The following is a 20,357-nucleotide window of genomic DNA, read 5'->3' as shown; positions in this document are numbered from 1 at the left end:
CACAGATGCCCGAGTCTTTTAGTAACAGCACAGCAGAGTCATCACGGAGCTGCCCTCCAGGAGCGGAGGAGGGCGGCTGCCTGGCAGAGCGCCTCACACTCCAGGTTAGCCAGAAAGAGCATCTGCAGCTTGGTTTCCACACAGCTCCTCTCCATCAGCCTGCCAGCCAGCAGAGTGGCTGCTGACTGCTGAAGGAGCCAGCCAACCATCTTGTCCAATTTCAGATTCTTCAGGGCTAGAAGATGCTCACCCCAGAGGCTTAAGTGCAGCACGTTTGCAGCCACACGTGCAGAAGGTCTCTGCAAAGCAATGGAAGGTGCAGTCAGAATGCCGTCAGCAGACACTTGGTCCACTCTGTGCTGCTGAGTTAGTGCAAGGGGAACTGCCTGCCCCAGTTCTGTCCTTCCTCCACCCTGTCTTCCATCAGCTGCTCCCTAGCCGAGCACAGGCCCTTGCCCATGTCAGCTCTGCTGGAACACCTTTGTCATGGAGGGAACCCTCGTGCCTGGGTTCTGACACTGGTACAACAGTCCTCACCTGGTGTGGTTGCTGAGCTAACACTGTCTGAGCATCTGCTGTGAGGAGGCAGCAGTGAACAGTGAGAGGTGGTAAACAGTGAGGGTGAACAGTGAGGGGCAGTAAACAGTAAGGAACATGAACAATGAGAGGCAGTGAACACTGAGGGACAGCAAACGGGTGTGAACAGTGAGGGGCGTGAACAGTAAAGGGTGTGCAGGCTGCAAAGCAGCAGGCTGAGGCTGGGTCTGTCTTGGGTTTCTCTAAGGAGCCACCTGCGCCAGACCTGCAGTTGTAATTCCTGCTCAGATTGACCTCAGCGCTCCAGCTTGTCTGAGAGCAGCGTTTCCTTCCACGTGTGGCCTCTTTGTTACGCATTCCTCAAAAACACACCCTTTTCTTTCTAAGCCACTCTCTTACTGAAACAAAATCCAAATGTTTTTCTTACATTTACTATATATTGGGGGTGGGGCTGAAGGAGCTGGTTCTTCTAGAATGTGGGTTCTGGGGGTCAAACTCAGCATCAGACTTGGCAGCAAGTGCCGTTATCCACCGGGTCACCTGCTGGCTCTGGGTTTATATGATTATTATCATTGTTGGATTGTATGATGTGTACGGGCGTGTGTGTATGGCACATGTGTGGAGGTCAGCGCACAACTTGGTGGGGTCAGCTCTCTTCACCTTCATATTGGTTCTGGGGTTGAACTCAGGTTGTCAGGTGTGCCAAACACCTTTACCTGCTGAGCCATCTCACCAGCCTATCCTTTTAAGCAACTTCCTACATAACCAAAGCCAAGAGGGGAGCATGGGGGACATGGTGTTTACCCAACATTCATGTGACCCTGGGTTTGAGCCCCATGAATAGGGAGTGAAAGGAGCCCAAAAGATGCATTGCTAGGCCTCTGACCCCTAAGACTCCGATTAAAGGCTTGCTGGCCAGCTTCCTGTTTCTGTTTTTGTTTGTTTGCTTTGCTTTTTACAGGGTTTCCCTGTAGCTTTGGAACCTGTCCTGGAACTAGTTCATGTAGACCAGGTTAGCCTCAAACTCCCAGAGATCCACCTGCCTCTGCCTCCCGAGTGCTGGGATTAAAAGTGTGCACCACCACCGCCCAGCCCTGCTCCTGTTGTTAAAGCTGTTCTGTCCTGTAGTTGGCCTTTGCCTGTATATGACAGAGAGTTTAATGCCATAGGGCTTGCCTAAAGTTGGCCTTTACTCAGACTTGAACAAGGGGCCCTAATCCACACAATTCAAAGCCAGGAACAGCCTCACCTTGCTGGCCTCTCGCTGGAGCAATGACCTCACCAGCTGTCTTGCATCTGGAGGCACCGATTTAGGCATCTCTGGCAGCTGAGCTTCCTGGTAGTTGCGGCTCTCAAGGTGGGCTCTGCCTTGGCCATAGAACGGATTGGCAAGCCCAAAGATTTCATAGGCGATGGCCCCCACAGCCCAGGTATCAGCCTTGCTGAAGTCAACCACTGTCCTGGGGCCAGGACGGGCTGTGGACACCTGCAAGAAGCAGACAGTGAAAAAGATCAAACTGACCATTTGTGTTCATGTTCACCTTAGCCAGGATCAAATCTAAACCCAAAATTTAAATGTGCCATGGATCTGTCAGAGCTGCCTGGTTGATGCTGACAAACATCTAGGGACCTCAGGTCAGCCTAGTTAAAGCACAGCCATGGGGCGGGAACCTTCGTTTATTGGGAAAACCTAGGAAACACCCGCTGATGGCAGAACACACACAGCAGGACTCACCTCAGGGGCCATCAGGGAACCGTTGCCACCGAGGTCCACATACCAGCTAGTGAAAGGCAACTGTAGGCCAATGCGCTCGTCAGCCAGGCAGCACCCGAAATCCGAGATCACCAGCCAGGGGCAGCTATCTGCAGAGGCAGCAAAGTTAAGCAGCAGGGTCTGCTCCTGCTCCCTTCCCCCCTGGGTCCCTCCAAAAAACACCAACACATGGATGAACAGGACTAATAAATAGGCTGTGTCCAGGAGCCCAGGCCACTAAGGCCTGGATGAGAGTCTTTAGGAGTGAACTCACAGCAGGGCTGGCAACAGGTACAGAGAACTGCTACCCAGAAACAAGGACCGAAACCCAGGCCCAGGCAGGGGACTAGGTGGAGTGAGGAGGAGCTCCATGTGGAAAATGTTCTAGTTAACTAGATATGTCCAGAGACCAAAGGACCTCAGCCTTGGCTAAGTGATCTCCAAGGGTCTATACACTTTAGGGGTCTTAGGTTTGAATATGCAATGCCAATAAATCTAATAAATGGGTCTTGGGAGATAAAGGGGTTCCACACATCACACAGAGTTCCTTGAAAGAGTCAGTTCACTTTTAGATTTTCAGTTATACATTTAATAATTTTAAATTTAAGTTTAGTGTTTGTTTGGTTTTGGTTTTTCAAACAGGATTTCTCTGTAGCTTTGTAACCTGTACTGGAACTAGCTCTTTTAGACCAAGCTGACCTCAAACTCACAGAGATCTACCTGCCTCAGCCTCCCAAGGGCTGGGATTAAAGGCGTAAACTATCAACACCTAGCTAAATTTAAGTTTAATTTTTTAAAAAGACTTATTTCTAGTTTTATCTACATGTATGTGTCTGTCAAGTGTGTGTAGGTGCCCATGGAGGCCAGAAAAGATCATCAGGTCTCCTGGAACTGGAGTTACAGGCAGTTGTGAGCTTCTTGTGGGTGCTGAGAACCGAACTCAGGTCATCAGGAAGAGAGTGGAGCACTTAAGCACTGAGATCCCCAGCCCTGTGACTCCTTTAGAAAATCCCCAGGCAGGTGGCTTCTACCTGAGAACTGCCCCTGATGCAGGAGGCTGGTTTGTACAGACCTGAGAGCTGCCAGTGACAGAGAAGGCCAGTTTGTGCAGGCAGCTTTCAGTGAGCTAGAATCTACCTTCCTTTCACTGTTTGGAGAAGAACTGCCAAACTAATGGTATTGTTCTGCAAGTGGGCCACAGAGAGAATCCTGGGGCTGTAGGAGAGCTGCTCCTGTATCACCCATCTGACGCTGGGGGACCATCTCTTGTTGTGTACAGAATCTTAGAGCATTCAGGGACTGGGCAGACAGCTCCATGGTTACAGTGTTGAGGACCTAAGTTTGGATCCCCAGTCCCATGTCACAGCTGTGACCTTGCACCATCTATGAGATCTGGTGCCCTCTTCTGGCCTGTATACATATACATATACACATAATAAACAAACAAACATAAGGGAGAACGATGGAAGCACAGGCCTGGCATCAACCTCTGGACCCCACATGTGCACCTCACATGTATACACACACAAACCCTGACCTCAGTGTCTCCATTTTCCTTCCCCCATCTCCCTGGAGCACTCTGGTGTGGTCAGCACCTACCTGAGTCCAGTTCCACAAGTATGTTGTCAGATTTGAGGTCCCGATGGGCAATGCCCTGCTGAACCAGGTGGTCCACGCCCTCCAGTAACTGCAAGGTCATCATGGTAGCCAGGCGGGGACTGGGAGTGTGCTCCTGAAGGTACTGGCGCAGGGTGCAGGGATAGCTGACAGGAAGACAGAATGGCTGGGCATCACAATTCCCACAGCCTAATCCACTCTTAGGACTGGGCCTTTCTTCTTCTGAAGCTTCTGTTCTTCATCCCCAAGCATCCTCTCAGATCCTACCCTTCCTGACCCTGAAACTCGGAAGCCATGACAGTGCCACCCTCCAACTCCTCAGATCCATCCCTGCAGAGGACGCCACAGAGAGGGGAGCTGTGACTGTTAAGAGCGCTGGGTGGGACGTATACTCTGGAAGATGGGGTGTCTGTACCATTCCAACAGCTGTCTCCCGCACACAGCATGCTTTGGTTTTCCCAGAAGTTCTGTGCTCCGAGGACAGGGACCAGCTCCCACCAGAAAGGAGAAGCTGCTTTAGGGCCCCTATTCCCACCACCACTTACTTCTTCATGACCAGGAATAGTGTGCGACTGTGGCCCAGGCCTTCCGGGTGGAAGCATGCTGGCAGCACATCAGGATACTCAGCCAGGGCCCCTGGCAGCAGGGGCACAGATGAAGTGAAGGCTCGGAAAATCCGGATGATGTTGGGGTGTGGTGCCAGCTGCTTGGAACCGTCTCTGAATCTTCTGTTCAGGCAAATGGGACAGCAGATGAGGCCGGCATCAGAGACAAGTGCTGGGAGCACAAGCGAAGGCCACCACAGAGGCACTCATTTACTCACACAGAGTGACCAGCATCCATTGCAGATTTGCCCTGTTCCAGCTACTGCACTCACCATGGGGCACCCCAACAGGGGTGACTCCTCACATTTGAGGGCTCCTCTAGTCCATCCTTTGGCTCATCTTTCCATCCCACGTGGACAAACACAATGGCTAAGACACCCTGGAAGCTGTCACACTCAGTCCTTGGCCTTGTCACTATGCCCTCTAAGGTCAGGGCAGAGTGGGACATGGACTACGACAGAGATGCACTGTGCACGGGATCAGCAAGCTCAGCAGTGCGCACCCGGCAGTGCTGGTACTCACTATTAGCCACTTGTCTAGCGTTTGCTGTGGCACACTGAGTACCAGGCATTGGCTATGGTGCTGGGAGCTGTGCACGGACAGAGTCACTAAAGCCACCGCTTTGAGATCTAACACAGGAGGAATTCTTTTAGCTTTCCAAGGACAAGGACCAAGTCAGCTCTCTGAGGACAGGGATCAGTCCAAATCATCTTCCTGATTACAGGGACTAACATCCCCTTTCCCAAATGACACCCCAACACAGGTGCAGTCTGCTGTAGTGGTGCCTCCTGGTGGCCTTTGTCTACTCCTACAGGATGCCCCACAGAGGCACAGTGGTTAACACTGAGGACAGGGTGGCTCCACCTCCTGTGTGCCAGCTCTGATCCTCAAGCCAAGGCTGACTGGACCAAGACTGGGCATTTGGAACAAAATTCAATGTGCTCGTGGGTTCATCTGAGATCCCAATGGCTGGTGGGGAAAGGAACAGGCAGGTTGGTCACTTCTCTTGGTGGACATAGGGAAGGCCACAAGAAGCAAAGGGCTGAAGAAACACCAGCGCTGAGGGTGGAGAGGAGAATGCAGGAGGATGCCTGCACTGTCCTGGAGCCTTGTGGATGAGTCCACATGTGCCCTTGTCCTGCCCCTTCTGTGTCACAGGAGTGGTCCCCTGTACTATACAGCACTGTCCTTGTGCCTGGGTCACTGGTGACATGCAAGTCAGGACCTCAGCAGAAGGCTGGCCGCGCCCTGGCAGGTGTCATAAGAGTCCTCAGGCAGTGTGGGAGATGGGAGGTGGGCAGGGTATGTCTAAACTAAGTCTGTCTGCAGTGTGCAAACAGCAGTCTGACATGGCAGAGCTTGTACTTCTAGGGACGGTGGTCTGGAACTCAGAGTGGGGAGGGTGTGAATGGGCAAGGATGAGGAACAAAGTGGGAGAAGCAGCCAGGAGCTGAGTCGAGGCCCCTGGACGAAGGCCGAATGGACGTGGCCCGAGTGTTCTAGGTGGAGTTTCTCTGGAGACCCAGCATCATGTCAGCTGGTGCCCTGCACAGACACCCAGGCTAGAATGCAGAGACACCTGTGCAGACAGGCCTGGAGGCAAAATGGCTACAAAAGCCCTGGGAACAAGCAGAGGGAGGGTCAGGGCTGTTTCAGATGGGAGTCTGCACATCATCAGGCTGTGGCCAACATCAGTAGTGTTTCCACCTGGAGACTGCAGGTCTCTCTCTCTCTCTCTCTCTCTCTCTCTCTCTCTCTCTCTCTCTCTCTCTCTCTCATGTGTGTCTCCCTCTCTGCAGGAATTAGGATGCTGTCTAACATGGATGGTGCTCACTCCTCTCCTGTGGATCAGACATCCACATCATTAGCTGGGATGAGTTGATCTTCAGTCTTTCTCAAGCTTAATTTATGCACAAACTGAAAATCCTTCTAGGACATCACTCGATAACCACCCACCGCGGTGTGGCACATCAGACATGGTGCTGAGTGCTGGAGATAAGAGTGATGCATTTGTTCTCAAAGAACCTGCGATTGCTCTGGTGGGCAAAGCAGTGCTTACCTGTAAGTGACTCCTCCATACTCTCCATCCAAGGCCACCCGGCTTGCTGGGACCAGCTCCTGACTCATTGTGCTTAAGATGGCTTCACTGGAGGAACCTGCCTAGAACACATCCACAGTGCACCCATGATTCCACAGACATGTGTGGAATGTCAAGTCCACGGCCTGCTTGGAATCTGAACCAGGACATCTGCAACCTAGAACTGGCTTTGACAGTCAAGGTGAAGTAACCTCTCTAAAGCAGCGAGGCAAAACCAGGTCCTCCTGGAGCCTGGAGGGAGGTACTACTTGGAACATGCTTCCCACACCTCAAACCCTTGGTACAGTCAAGAGGCCCTGGGCAGGAAGAGAGGCCAAGATTTCAGAGCCCAGGATGCTTCCCACAGGGATGTCTCTGGTCACCAACAGCTCAAACTGGCCACAGAGGGGTGGCAGCAAGTCTTAGACCAGGTTGTTGAAGTTTGGGGAAAAACATGGCTCCCCTGGCCAGGAAGGCCAGTCATAGAAGGCATGAGGGGGTGAATGGTTATATGGCTGACCTCAAATGAAATAACCAGCAACTTAGGAACCCATGGTTTAAGCAGTTGCCACTCAGAGTGGTTCACAGACCAGAAGCCTGGGCACCATCAGAACTTGGATAAAAGTTAGACTCTCAAGCCCTGACTGACAGACTTCAAATCCGTCATGGGGCTGAGCCCCTGGTGGATGGTGGATATGTTACATCTAAGACTGCTAACTCCAGCTCTCACATAAGAGAGCGGACATCTAACCCCACAGACCATTCTTGTGGAAAACCTGTGAGAACCTCCCCCGCCCCTGAAGATTGACACTGAGATATGCCTGCTCAGAGATGCCATCCTTACCGAGATATTCCACATCATCTTGATGGCAAAGGGAAAGGCCAGGGTCCCTGGAGCCTGCTCCCCATCTGCTCCCTTTGGGAGGACATCCGGGCCGTTTCTTAGAAGGCTAACACACGTGGTCTTCTTCAGGTGCTGGGGCAATGTGGGCATGGTAGCTTCGTACACAGCAGCACTGCAGCCCTTGCCAATGGACTGTCCTATCATATAATCCTCCAGACGGAAGCCGTGCCAGCATCGCGTGTCCAGGGGGTCAGACACCAGCTTGTTCTTCTGTGTAAAAATGGCCTGTGAGGAAAAAGAAGGCGCTGTGATCCTGGGGGCTCTAGTGAGGCTACCACAGAGCAAACACAAGAGGGGGAGAGGCACAGTGAGGCAGGGTCCTCACCAAGACCGCCATGACTTTAAGGGTGGGCTTGTCCCGGGTACAGGCTAGCCTGCTTCTGTCTCACTGTCTAACAGTGTTCCTCAGACACCCCTCCACTGTGATGGGAGACAGCCCAGTGCAGGCCCCCCATCGGTGGGTGGTGTTAACCAACCAACCGCAGATTGAAAAGGGTCTTAAAAAATACAGCTGCAGGCTGTGTGGTGGTGGCACACGCCTTTAATCCCAGTAGTCGGGAGTCAGAGGCAGGTGGATCTCAGGAGTTCAAGGCCAGTCTGGTCTACAAGAGCTAGTTCCAGGACAGCTAGGACTGTTACAGAGAAACCCTGTCTCAAAAAAAAATATATATATCTGCAGTCCAGAATGCTGGTTCACACCTGTCCCAGCACTCAGGAGGACCATGAGTTTGAGCCTGGGCCATATTGTGAGACCTTGATTCTTTGTTTTTTCAAGACAGGGTTTCACTATGTAGTCTTGACTGTCCTGGAACTCACTCTATAAACCAGGCTGGCCTCAAATTCACAGAGATCCACCTGCACTCTGTCTCCCGAGTGCTGGGATTAAAGGGCGTGCACCACTGCCACCCTAAACAAGTAACTCACATGTACATTTTTCTTGCCATTATTCTATGAACACCACAGTGAGCAGCTCTTTGCATGGCACGTGTTGGGTCTTTGTGAGGCCATGCCGGGCACGGTCAGTGGTCAAGAGATGATGTGCAGCACACAGGAGCTGCGCACAGGTCCATCCACACAAAACCACACTCTTACCGAAGGGAGGCAAACTGGGTCTGTTGATCTGGATATCTGAACAGGACCCATTCCCTGTGGACACCAAGGGACACTGTGACTTGTCCTGGAGCTTTGCCAGCCCAGGCTGTGAATGCCTGTATTTGTTTATTTCTGGGGTGCTGGGGCCTTCCCAATGCTAGGCAAGTGCTCTGTCTCTAAGCTATAACCCAGCCCTGCCTGTCACCCTGTACTTATCCTGTAGCTGCCATGCCCTCTGCAGTTCCCAAGGCACTGGGTCCCTAGAAAGAAACTATTATACCTTGAACTGAAACTTCTAAGTGTTAAGACAACAGAAATGGGTGTCCCTTGCTATCAGCTTCATAAGACCTAGGGGCAGGAGAGATGCCTGCAGATCCCCATCATCCAGGGTTTTGAGTTCGAAACACTCAAAACGTTTTGAAGCAATTACTCTCACAGAGTTGCAAAAATAGCACAAAATGTCCCTTGTGCCCTTTCCCAGCCTTCCCAATGGCAACACATATACAGTGGTAGCACAAAACGTCACCAAGGTTCACCCGACTGCAGCAGGTTCCATAATTTCCTTCCTTCAAAGGCTGAATAAAATCCTACATTGTGTATATGCACCACTCTGTCTGTCCATTCATGCACTGACGGACGCGGGGTCACCTTTACCCCTTGGCTACTGTAAATAAAATGTCTTGAGCGTAGGCGTAGCAAGGTCTGTGCACGCTTTCCATTCTGTCAGGAATCCATGGAGAGAGGAACGACTAGATAGAGTGGTTCTGTTTTTAGCCTTTTGCTACCATTTTCCATAGCAACTGCAGCACGCAGGTCTTTATATGAATGTTTTTCTTAGCCCCAGTAGATGCCAGTGACTGCAGTGACAGGCTGGTGGGGTAAATACATATCTAATTTTGTATTACTTTCCATCTGCGATAGCCACCAATAAGGCACGAGAGAGCCCATCTCCCCACCTTCATGGGTACCTGCTATTGTCCTTATTTCTATCTTAGCTGTTCTAGTAAGCGTGCACGGTTACCTCATCTCATTTTAAAGTGGACATGCCACATGGCCAGTGGTGCTGAAAATCTTCACATATGCCGGGTGGTGGTGGCACACGCCTTTAATCCCAGCACTCCGGAGGCAGAGGCAGGCGGATCTCTGTGAGTTCGAGGCCAGCCTGGTCTACAAGAGCTAGTTCCAGGACAGGCTCCAAAGCCACAGAGAAACCCTGTCTCGAAAAACCAAAACCAAAAAAAAAAAAAATCACATATGCTTACCTGTCACCTGTACTCAGTTTTCTATTGGTTTGCTTGCTTGCTTGGGACAAGGCCTCACTGTGTGGTTATTTAAGATATGGAAATCAGAGCCGGGTGGTGGTAGTGCACACCTTTAACACCTTTAATCCCAGCACTTGGGAGGCAGAGGCAGGAGGATCTCTGTGAGTCTGAGGTCAGCCTGGTCAGGCACCAAAGCTACACAGAACCCTGTCTCGAAAAAAAAAAAAAGATACAGAAATTGGATTGTAGTATTAGGAACAGGAAATAGAGGATATGCTTGCTTGGTCCTTCTTTGATCCATGTCTCTAAACATGGTGCTTCATTCTCTGCCCCTCAGCCCGACCCTGTAAGGTGCAGGGCTACACTCACTGGGCACGTAGTTCCAAACCCCAGAAAAAGGGCTGGCTTCCCAGACAGACAAAGGCTGAATTCTGGCAGCTGGCAATGGAAAGACTTGAACTGTACAGCCAGCCCTTTCCTGGGCCTGCCTGCAGGCTTTAGATCTGCCAGCCCAGCATGAGCCAAGTACTCAAAATAAGTCACCGTCTCTAAATATACACATCCTGTTGGTTTTGTTTGCCTGGATGACCTTGACTAGAGGACTCTGTAAGCAGAAAGAGAGGTTGCTGTGCTATTTCAAGAGTTGAAAAGGCCGAAGAACTCCCACGTATCCAATGATAACTGCTCGGGTTAACTAGCATGGTAGATTCGCTGAGTTCTCCCTCAGTCTCGTCTATAGTTTTTGCTCAGCCTCTTGTCCACTGTCTGTCTAAACTGGAGCGGAGGTCTGGCTCAGCACAGGGCACGGGCTTTGAGAGGGCGGGCTGTGGGCACTACCTTTAACTAGCAGTGTGGCTTTGAGTAAACCATCTCACCTTTCTTTAATGTCCTCCATAAATTGGGATGACAACTACATCAAGGAATAAGAGCGTTATAATTTTTAGAAAATGTATACCAAGCACAGTGGTGCAGGCCAATAATCCGGGCACCTGGGAGATGGATAGGAAGATCTGAAGTTCAAGGCCAACCTGGGCTACAGAACAAGTCAGCCCCCTTACCCCCACCACACGCCCTAAAAGAAAAGAAAAAAAAATTACTCAAAGCCACTTACCACAATGCAACAAGAACTAATAATTAGCAATATCTCTTTTAAAACATTCTGTTTGTAAAAGAAATGCAAAGTTTGGGGCTGGTGAGATGGCTCAGTGGTTAAGAGCACTGACTGCTCCTCCGAAGGACCGGGGTTCAATTCCCAGCACCCATATGGCAGCTCGCAGCTGTCTGTAACTCCAGTTCAAGAGAATCTGGCATCGTTATACCAATGCACATGAAATAAAATTAAATAAAAAAGTTAATAAAAAAGAAATGCAAAGTGCTGGTCTATCAGGCCATCAGTAACCGGAAGTAAGTTAGACTTAACTGATGATTTCCAATTTACAGTTCAGTAAAAATAGACCTTAATCTTTACCTTATCCCTCCACCTACCCCCACTGCCCTCAGGACGTGCTGCTCCTAGAGACATAACTAAAATGCCACCCACACTTAGTACAGTCCGCGAGTACCTTAAATTACCCAATCACGGCTCAGGGCCCTGCCCCTCCCAAATAACCACGCCCTATCTCAGATTCCTGGTTCACCCTCAGACCTGCGCCTACACTAAGACTCCGAGCCGGACGCCATAACTGTCTAGCTAGCTCCGCCCCTAATTTCGCCTAAAATCAGCGGCGCAAACCTAAGGACTCAAGAACTGCTTTCCAGACCTGCACCTAACCACGCCTCCACCCTAAACCCGCGTTCCTTATTTCCTACTGACACGCGGGGCCTCCACGCCCCTGCTTCCAGCTCTGGTTCTAGTTGTAGCCTCTCCCTGTCTGGCTCCAGGTCCTTGACGGACTCCAGCATTGATCTGATCCTAGCCTCGCCTCCGCCCTAGCGCCACTTCAGTTGTGGCTCCGCACCCAGGGTTCAGGGCCCGCCCCCGGCCCAGCCCCACTTTCCTAGCCCCGCCTTCTCCTGGTCCAGGCCCCGCCCCCCGCTGCGCTCACCTGGATCTCCTGACAGGCCGAGGCGGCCCGCCGGCCCTCCGCCTGCTTCTCCTCGATCAGCCCCAGCCCCAGCCCGAAGGCCAGGAAGACTGCTCGGCCGCAAGGGCCCGCGCCACCCCGGGCCCGCACCAGGAACTGCCGCTGGATCCGCGCCGCCAGTCCCGCCACCGACTGGCGGAAGAAGCGGTAGCGGTCGGGAAGGGGAAGCCCGAGCGGGCCCGGCTGTGCTCTAGGGCCTGCGACCCGGCCCGGACGCTCTCCGCGGCCCCAGGCTGCCGCGGGGCCGGGCTTCCCCAAGCCAGAGACCGGGCCGGGCTTGGCTGCGAAGCGCAGCAGCAGCGCCCGACCCAGCTGCAGGCCTCGGCCCAGGGCCTGTCGCACCGCCATGGTAGCGCGGCGAGCCCGCTGCCACCGCCACAAACGTCCGGGAAGCAGAGGACAACAACAAACTTCGGGGGCGGAGCCTATGCGCAGGCGCGGGGGGCGGGGCCGCGGCAGTTCCCCTGCTCGGTGCGCGAGGGCGCTCATCCACTAGTCTTTCCTACTCTGGCTGGTTTGCACTTTGAACCCTGATGGAGCGTTTGCAACAAACTTCCCTGGCCTGGTTAAGATGAGAAATTGAGCCGGTAAACTAATGTCTGTTATCAATCACCAATCCAGGCCCTTTACACCTTTAAACTGACGTAACTCCCCCGCCAACGATAGGAGAGTGCCAATTTTGTAGATTAGAGTGCTGTGTTTCCAGATTGCATTCAGATAATAGAGCTGAGGTTGAAGTTCAAGCCGCCCTGGCTGTTGAGGGCCTTGTCTCTTCTCCCCCACCCCCAAGTGCCCTCATGTTCCTGTACAGGTCACAGGTTCCAGAATTTAGGACTAGGAGGGAAATCTCAACCAAAGGTCCAATTGTACATCTACTGAGTACTGGAACGAAAGGCGTGCACACGCTTTTCAGGCTTAAAACAAACAAACAAAAAATCCTAACGGGCTAGAGTTATGACTTACTCATTAAAAGCACTGGCTGCTCTTCCAGAGGCCCTAGGCTCACAATCATCTGTAACTCCAGTTCCAGAGGATCCAACACTGTCGTCTGGCCTCCTCAGGCACCAGGTACACAAGTGGTGAACAGAGATGTATACAGGAAAATCACGCATATAAAATAAAAAACAAAATCACCACCAACAAAATTGCCTAGGTCCAGGCTCTAACTCAGGTTCTTACATTTGCAAAGCAAACTTTACTTATTTGCATGTGTGTGTGTGTGTGTGTGTGTGTGTGTGTGAAGTTTACCCATAAAGATCAGGCAGCTGCAAAGGGATCCGTATTGGAATGGTGAGTATAAGGTGTGTGTATAAGGTATATGCATCAGTTATGCAAATGAAAACCCAGTAATTTCACACTTACTTGTTGACTCACAAAATGCATGCATATGTTCCTTAAGAAGGTTCAGAGTACTGGGTGTGGCGGCCCACAGGCTGAAATACATAGAAAGTTCCAGGCTAGTCAGGGGTACATAGTGAAACCATACCTTAAAAAAAAATGTCATTCCACAGAGTGTAAAACTGAAGACACCCACAGGAATGAGTGCCCTCTAAACACATGGACAGTGTTTTATAAACATAGTAAGGAGCTAAAGGCAAGAATAAAAGGACAAGTCAGGCGGTGGTGGTGCTTGTCTTTAATCTCAGCACAGCACTCGGGAGGCAGAGGCAGGCGCATCTCTTGTGAGTTCGAGGCTAGCCTGGTCTACAGATCGAGTTCCAGGATAGCCAAGGCTACAGAGAGAAACTTTGTCTTGGAAAAAAAAAAGAGTAAACGGACAAACGTTTTTTTCAATTTACATAATGTTCAGAGGCAGTAAGACTGATCTGTAGTACTCCAGGTCAGGACACTGAGTGCCCTTGGGTGGGCAGCTCCTAGAGGGACCCGAAGAGTTTTTTGGATGCTGGTGACCTCTTTCATGACCTATGTGCCCATGTGATGAAAATTCATTTCGCTCACTGACCCTGAGTATACTATTCCAATAAAGATTTTGTGATGGGCCGCCTCCCCAGTCCTGAGACCATAGCATGCTCTATCACACCCAGCTGCAATACGCAATGCCTAGGAGCAAATCCAAGGTTTCATTTGCGTTAGGCTAGCTCTCCAGCCACCAGCCACTGGGCTCCATCCCCAGCAGGATTTGTTCTCTAATCTCCTGTAACATAATCCTTTTCTACGAGGCTTGTGATGAGGCCTGGGCCTGAGAAGCACAGCCTTTGGAGTTCAGGAGTGCTTTTGTGATAAGCCTCAGGATTTGTTCTCCTAAGCCGCAGAGCAGACAGTCTCACTAGACTGGGATAGGTAACCCGCCTGCTGGAAGCAAATTCTCTAGACTAATGTTAATTAACCCGCTGCCGGTGTAAATTGGACTTGCTCACATCTCCTTCTTAGGGGAAGTCTTAGCTGCTTAGGACTGGTCTGAGCCAAGCACAGCGTGAAGCCTCATTCCTGGGCAGAAAGGTGCTGTCTGCACACAGAAGCTCCTGGCAGGACCTGATGGCCCCTGTGCTCTCCACCTGTCATCGATGATGGGCCCAGGAAGTGCCTTTCTCTCCAACCTTCCCCACCTTTCTCTCTCTCTCTCTCTTTTAATTTATGGGGGGTACGTGCTTCTGTGTGCACACCTGTGCAGGTAGAGGCCAGAGGCCAACATCAGGTATCCTCCCCTATTGCTGTCTACAGTATTTATTTATTTTTTTTAAAACATGGTCACTCACTGAACTCGAAGCACGCCATTTGTCTAGAGTGAATGGCCAGTGAGCTCTGGGATCTGCCTGTATCTGTCCCTCCACTCTCAATGCAGGGCTTACAGACATGCACTGTTGCACCCAGCTTTTATGTAGGCCTTGGGATTCGAACTCAGGTCCTCATATTTGTGTAGCAAATACTCTACCTAATAAACCATTTTTCCTGCCCGTATTTGTCCTATGATGGAAACCTTTCTGTGGCACCGAGAGTCTCAGAGTGTGAATAATCCCCAGTTCTCCTATCCAGTCTCCCAGCTTGGCACTGATACCCAAGAAGGTCAAAGTGGGGACATGGGATATGGCCTTCTGTGAGAACCCTGCTTACGCTGCAGGCTTAATATTGCTATGTGAGAGAACCGTTCATCCACAGCACATTAGACAGCAGCTATGTGCCAGATAAGCTTTGCAGAAGCAAGAATAAGAGGACAGAAAGGGTGCTAGGGAGGCCACAGGACCCATCTCTGGTCTACTTCCCTTCCAAGGGCATCCTTGTGTCTGATCAGCATTCCCCCCACGCACACGAGACATCTGAGTTTTGGTAAAGCGCATATTAGTCCTAAGAAGCATCGTTTAACCTTCTCCCAAAGGACATGAGGGGAAAAGCTGATGTTAATGTAAAAATGGAAAAGGCAAGAGTTGAAAAAAAAACAGCCTTTGAGTGTGCTTGTTCTTTCTTCTCTGGACAGCATCCCTTGGCACTGGCTCACCAGCTCATCACTGTCTCCTCCTGGCAGGGATGCACGCATTTTCCCAAAACAGCAATGTCCTCTAGCCACAGCCCATTTCAGAAACGCTATCTGTGAACTCCAGCAGAGGGGGAGGGGGAGAGGATGCTGGAACTGTTGACAGAGCAAAGCTGAGACCACATCAAAATCCTGCCCCCTAAAACTCCTTGGCTGGAGGCCTTAGAGGCTACCATCAGAACACAGTGGGCAGAGAGCCACATTTCACTAGGAGGAAGCATCACCGTGGTGCTTGGGCCGAGAAGGCTGGCCACATCGTGGGCAGTAGAACAGGGAGATGCCATATTGTTGAGAAGATCAGCGGTGTGTGGTTTGTGCCGTTGGTTTTCTGCTGCCCTGTAGTGACTACTTATGGATAAAGCACCCCCATGCCACCTGCTACAAAGTCCTCTCCAGGCTCTCTGTCCTGGCTTATTGCTCTCAGGACAAAGTCCAAGCTCCTTCCCTAGGCACAGAATGTTCCTCACTGTTCGTCTGTCATCTCTCTGTCCTCCCCCCCCCCCCTTCCCTTTAGGGCCCTGCAGTTCTAGGATCATTTGCTGTGTCCCCAGTTGTCTCTCTGATCCTGATGGTCTAATCTGCCTCTACAAATCTCCATTCATACTCAAGGTTCAGGAAGCCTCCCTTGACCTTCTCTGGAATGGACTGGAAGCTCTTCCTCTCTCCCTGTGTTACATGTGAGCTCTTTAAGAACGGGTCCTGTGCCGGGCAGCGGTGGCACACACCTTTAATCCCAGCACTCAGGAGGGAGAGGCAGGCGGATCTCTGTGAGTTCGAGGCCAGCCTGGTCTACAAAAGCTAGTTCCAGGACAGGCACCAAAGCTACAGAGAAACCTGTCTCAAAAAACAAAACCAAAACAAAACAAAACAAAACAAAACAAAAAAGAACGGGGCCTGTGGTCTTTAAACCTGACTTCCTTGGCACCTAATGAAAGGCTTTCTGGGTCCCCAGCCCTTGTTTGAAAGTCTCCTGGGAATACAAGCCTTCAGTGGGCTTTCTCGGCTAAAGCAAGAAAAAACCAGCAGCTATCTCCTGTCCCAGCTCTCCCCAAGCCTTGCCTCCACCCCACCCCAAGAGGTAATGAAATTTTACTTTTGAACTATTTTTTAAAATAGTTTCCACTACATTGCTGCTGCTTTTCTCCATCCCATTTCCCGCCCCCTTGAAACAGAATTTCAGGTAGCCCACACAGCTCTTGTGTTGTACACAGAGTAGAGAATGACCTTGAACTTCTGATCCTCTCCCCCAGGGCTAGGAAGGCAGGCCTGCCTCACCTCAGCTGGCCTAAGGGGCTCTGAGGACTGAACCCAGAGCCTGGTGTTTATGGACAAGAATTCTACTGATGGAGCTACATCCGCAGCCATGTGACTCCTGATTTAGAAGAGGGGGCTATTTCAGGTGCTAGCCTGGCCATGCCCAGCCTCCCTGTCTTGGACCTGATAGAGTCCATTGCAGTCAGGTGGACTCCCACACAGATTCCATGCTTGCTTCTTCTGACCCTCCTGCCACTGGTATCTTTTCTCGTCTCCTGTTCTTTTCCTTGCCCTCATGTATTTTCAACACCTGTATTTTTAGAATGCCCAGGACCTGGTATTTATGACCCTGTGTGAACACAAAAGATATGGACTGGACCTCGGGGACTCGCTTTTAGGGCAGGATTTGTGGAAAGAGTTGGATGTGTGATTAATCGTCATTGTCAGTGTGACTGGATTTAGAAGCACCTTGGTGGAGCTCACCTCTAGGTGTCTGTGAAGGTGTGTCCAGAGAGGATTAAGTGAGGAGGGAAGACTCACCTCGAATGTGAGTGACACCATCCTGTGGGCTGGGAATGTCAGAGTAAAAGGGAGGAGAAAGCAAGCTGAGCAAGCGTGTTTCCTGTCAGCTTCTGTCCACCACAGAAGTGACCTGCTCAACCTCACTGGGCATTCCAGATCGCAATGCACTTGACCTCTGAGGTCAGGAGTTAATAGATTCAACCAGGGGTTGGAGCGATGGCTCAGAGGTTCAGAGCACTGGCTGATCTTCCAGAGGTCCTGAGTTCAATTCCCAGCAACCATATGGCTGCTCAGAACCATCTGTAATGAGATTTGGTGCCCTCTTCTGGCTTGCAGGCATCAACAGATTTCGAGTTCAGCCTCTGTGCTCATATGCTCATTTGCGAAATGTACATGTCTGAGACTCAGTTAAGATAGCTACCTATCATTAATCTATCATCATTACTCATCTATTTTAACTATTTATCTACCATCTATCATTTATCTATCATGATCTACAATCTATATCATCTATTACCTACTTGTCATTTGTCTATCATTGACTTATCTGTCTATATTCTATCATCTATTACCTATCATCTATCATTAATCATCTTTCTAGAATCTATCTTCTATCTGTTTGTTTTTCTGTCTTTTTATGCCTATCTATCATCTATTATTTATCTTTCTATGTCTATCATCTATCATCAATCAATATCTATAATCTATCAATCTATCTACTCTCTTTATCTATCAATCTAACTACTCTATTTATCCATTCATCTATCTATCTATCTATCTATCTATCTATCTATCTATCTATCTACCTACCTATCTATCAATCATCTATCTATCCATCGATCTCTATGCTCTTTCTCTCCACCCTCTATCTTTGTGGTACTGGGAAAGATCAGGACCCACACATACTAGACAAGCACTCTGAGCTACATCCCCAGCTCTATTTCTTCTTCCTCACCCGCCACACCCCGCCAGCCCATCATTTGCATTATGGTGGATTGAACTGGAGCCTTGCACATGCTAGGTGAGTACTTTGCCACTGAGTTATGTACCTAGCCCTTAAAAACAAAACAATTTGGTCTGGAGAGATGGCTCAAAGATTAAGAGCAGGGGCTGCTTTTCCAGAGATCCTGAGTTCAATTCCCAGTCACAACCACCTGTAATGAGATCTAGTGCCCTCTTCTGGCCATCAGAGAAACATACTGGCAGAACACTATATATAATAAATAAATCTTTAAAACAAAAACCCAATTCATTGATTATTTATTTATTTATTTTGACACAAGGCCTCTCTATATAGCCCTGGCTCCTGGAACTCACTGTGTAGACCAGGCTGGCCTCGAACTCATAGAGATCCAACTGCCTCGTTACTTTTTATTTATTTGTATGTATTTGTTTTGATTTCTACATATACTCGTGTTCCTGTGTGACATGTGCACCACATGTGTGTAGGTGCCTGTGGAAGCCAGAAAAGAGCGTTGGGTCCCCTGGATCCGGAGTTACAGGCAGTTGTGAGCCTCCTAATATAGGTGCTGGGAACTGAACCCTGTTGCAAGAGCAGTACATGCTAAATGCTCTTAACTACTGAGCCAAATCTTTAGTCCTAACCTTTCTTTTTCAGGTGTGATCTTGCTAAATTACCCAGGCTGGCTCTCAAATCACTGCATGCGTGCGTGCGTGTATGCGTGCGTGCCAACCTGCCTGCCTGCATAACTAACTCAGACCGGCCTTGAACTGTTCCACCCACGTTAGCTTCCACTAGCTGAGATTCCAGGCCCACACCACTACGCCCAGCTACTTGTTCATGAATAGTGGCTTTCACTTGAGACACAGGCACCGTGTTTGTCATTGACAAACGCTGGTGTTTGTCATTGTAGCTGTGACCTTGTTCCTGCCCAGAGGAAATCCTCAAGCGTCGTGGGATGGAAGGAGGCAGGCAGCAGCAGCTGGCAAGAGCAGAGAAAGCAGACGTGCTTCTATTTATTTCCATCGGAATCTGGGTCTGTGCCTTAGGGTTCTACAGGCACCGACACACTGAACAATAGAGCATGTGGGGTTCTGAAAACCCCGCTTGACAGCGCATGTGCTGCACAGCCAGGTGCCAGGTCAAAATGCTTTGGTTTTAACCTCCCAGCCTCTCTTGGACCAATAACTATAGCTCTTCCTAGGGGGATACTCTTCAACTAATTCTGGAAGCTTCCATTGAGTAATGACTTCCCCTGCCTGCTTTCACAGAGTCTCTGTATCTGTGCCTTGTTTTTCACCCTCCCCAGACCCCTCAGTGCTCCATGCTACAATCTTTTGTATGCTCCCAATTGGAAGACCTGTCTTGACTCTTCTTAATCCCTGGCTGCAATACGGCTGTCTTCTCTGGGGAGCTTTGTGCCATCTGTCCCCTGCTATTGTCTTCCCCTTGGCTGACATGACTGAGCTCTGGGAGGCCAGGGACAGGGACTTCATTTTATCTCCTGCTGTGTCCCAGCACCAGCACAGAGCTGTTAGTATATAGTTAAGGGAATCAGGGGTTGGCATGCGGCTCAGTTGGTAGAGTGTAGACCTAGCATGCACACAGCCCTAGTACCCCATAAAACTGGGCACCATAGTGTACGCTTGTAGTCATAACACTTGAGAGGTAAAGGCAGGAGGGGCAGAAGCTTAAGGTCATCTTCAACTACATAGTGAGTTTGAGCCCAGCCTGGGCTACATGGGACAGAGAGAGAGAGAGAGAGAGAGAGAGAGAGAGAGAGAGAGAGAGAGAGAATGAATCAAATTGGTTGTAAAGATTACCTGATTGCAAAATTCATCCTCAGAGGCCCAGAATGTTTCGCCTTAGACTAAGGCAAGCACAGAGTCTGTATATGCATGTGTGTGCACATGTTCATGTGTGCATGTGTGTATATGCATGTGTGTGTGCTTACCAATGCACAAAGCAGTCAGTCCCTCCCTGCTTACTATGCATCCCTGTACTTCACTGGTTAATGTGAATACCTGTCCCTCCCTGGTCAGTGCGCATTCCTGTCCCTCCCTGGTCATGGTGTGAGTGCCTGTGCGTGTATTACATCATCTTTCTACTCCCCCTTCTCTCTTCATGCTGAGCATTCCTCAAGAGCAGCCTGTTTCCTCTATATTGGTCTTTCTGCAGAATTCAGCATATTTGACTTAC

General features: G+C 50.2%; 1 protein-coding gene across 3 annotated transcripts; it reads right to left on the bottom strand.

Moving 5' to 3' along the window:
• Positions 1 to 12,311, bottom strand: Pink1 (PTEN induced kinase 1). Of its 3 annotated transcripts, XM_085690407.2 has the most exons (9): positions 11,661 to 11,764; positions 10,803 to 10,836; positions 7,434 to 7,718; positions 6,572 to 6,672; positions 4,453 to 4,635; positions 3,890 to 4,053; positions 2,273 to 2,400; positions 1,787 to 2,023; positions 1 to 299 (listed from the first exon to the last, which is right to left on the bottom strand). In XM_085690407.2, exons 1-9 carry the CDS (start codon positions 11,747 to 11,749, stop codon positions 42 to 44), a joined length of 1,479 nt encoding a protein of 492 aa, XP_085546533.1. In that variant the 5' UTR covers positions 11,750 to 11,764; the 3' UTR covers positions 1 to 41. The 3 variants fall into 3 exon arrangements, with proteins under 3 accessions (XP_085546533.1, XP_085546531.1, XP_087763120.1); XM_085690405.2 differs by lacking the exons at positions 10,803 to 10,836; positions 11,661 to 11,764 and adding an exon at positions 11,893 to 12,311; XM_087906994.1 differs by lacking the exons at positions 10,803 to 10,836; positions 11,661 to 11,764 and adding an exon at positions 8,586 to 8,639.
• Positions 12,312 to 20,357: the final 8,046 nt, after the last annotated feature.

Source organism: Myodes glareolus, chromosome 6, assembly GCF_982192425.1.
Source record: "Myodes glareolus chromosome 6, mMyoGla1.1, whole genome shotgun sequence".
Taxonomy (NCBI): domain Eukaryota; kingdom Metazoa; phylum Chordata; class Mammalia; order Rodentia; family Cricetidae; genus Myodes; species Myodes glareolus.
This window is presented reverse-complemented; position numbering and strand designations above follow the sequence as displayed.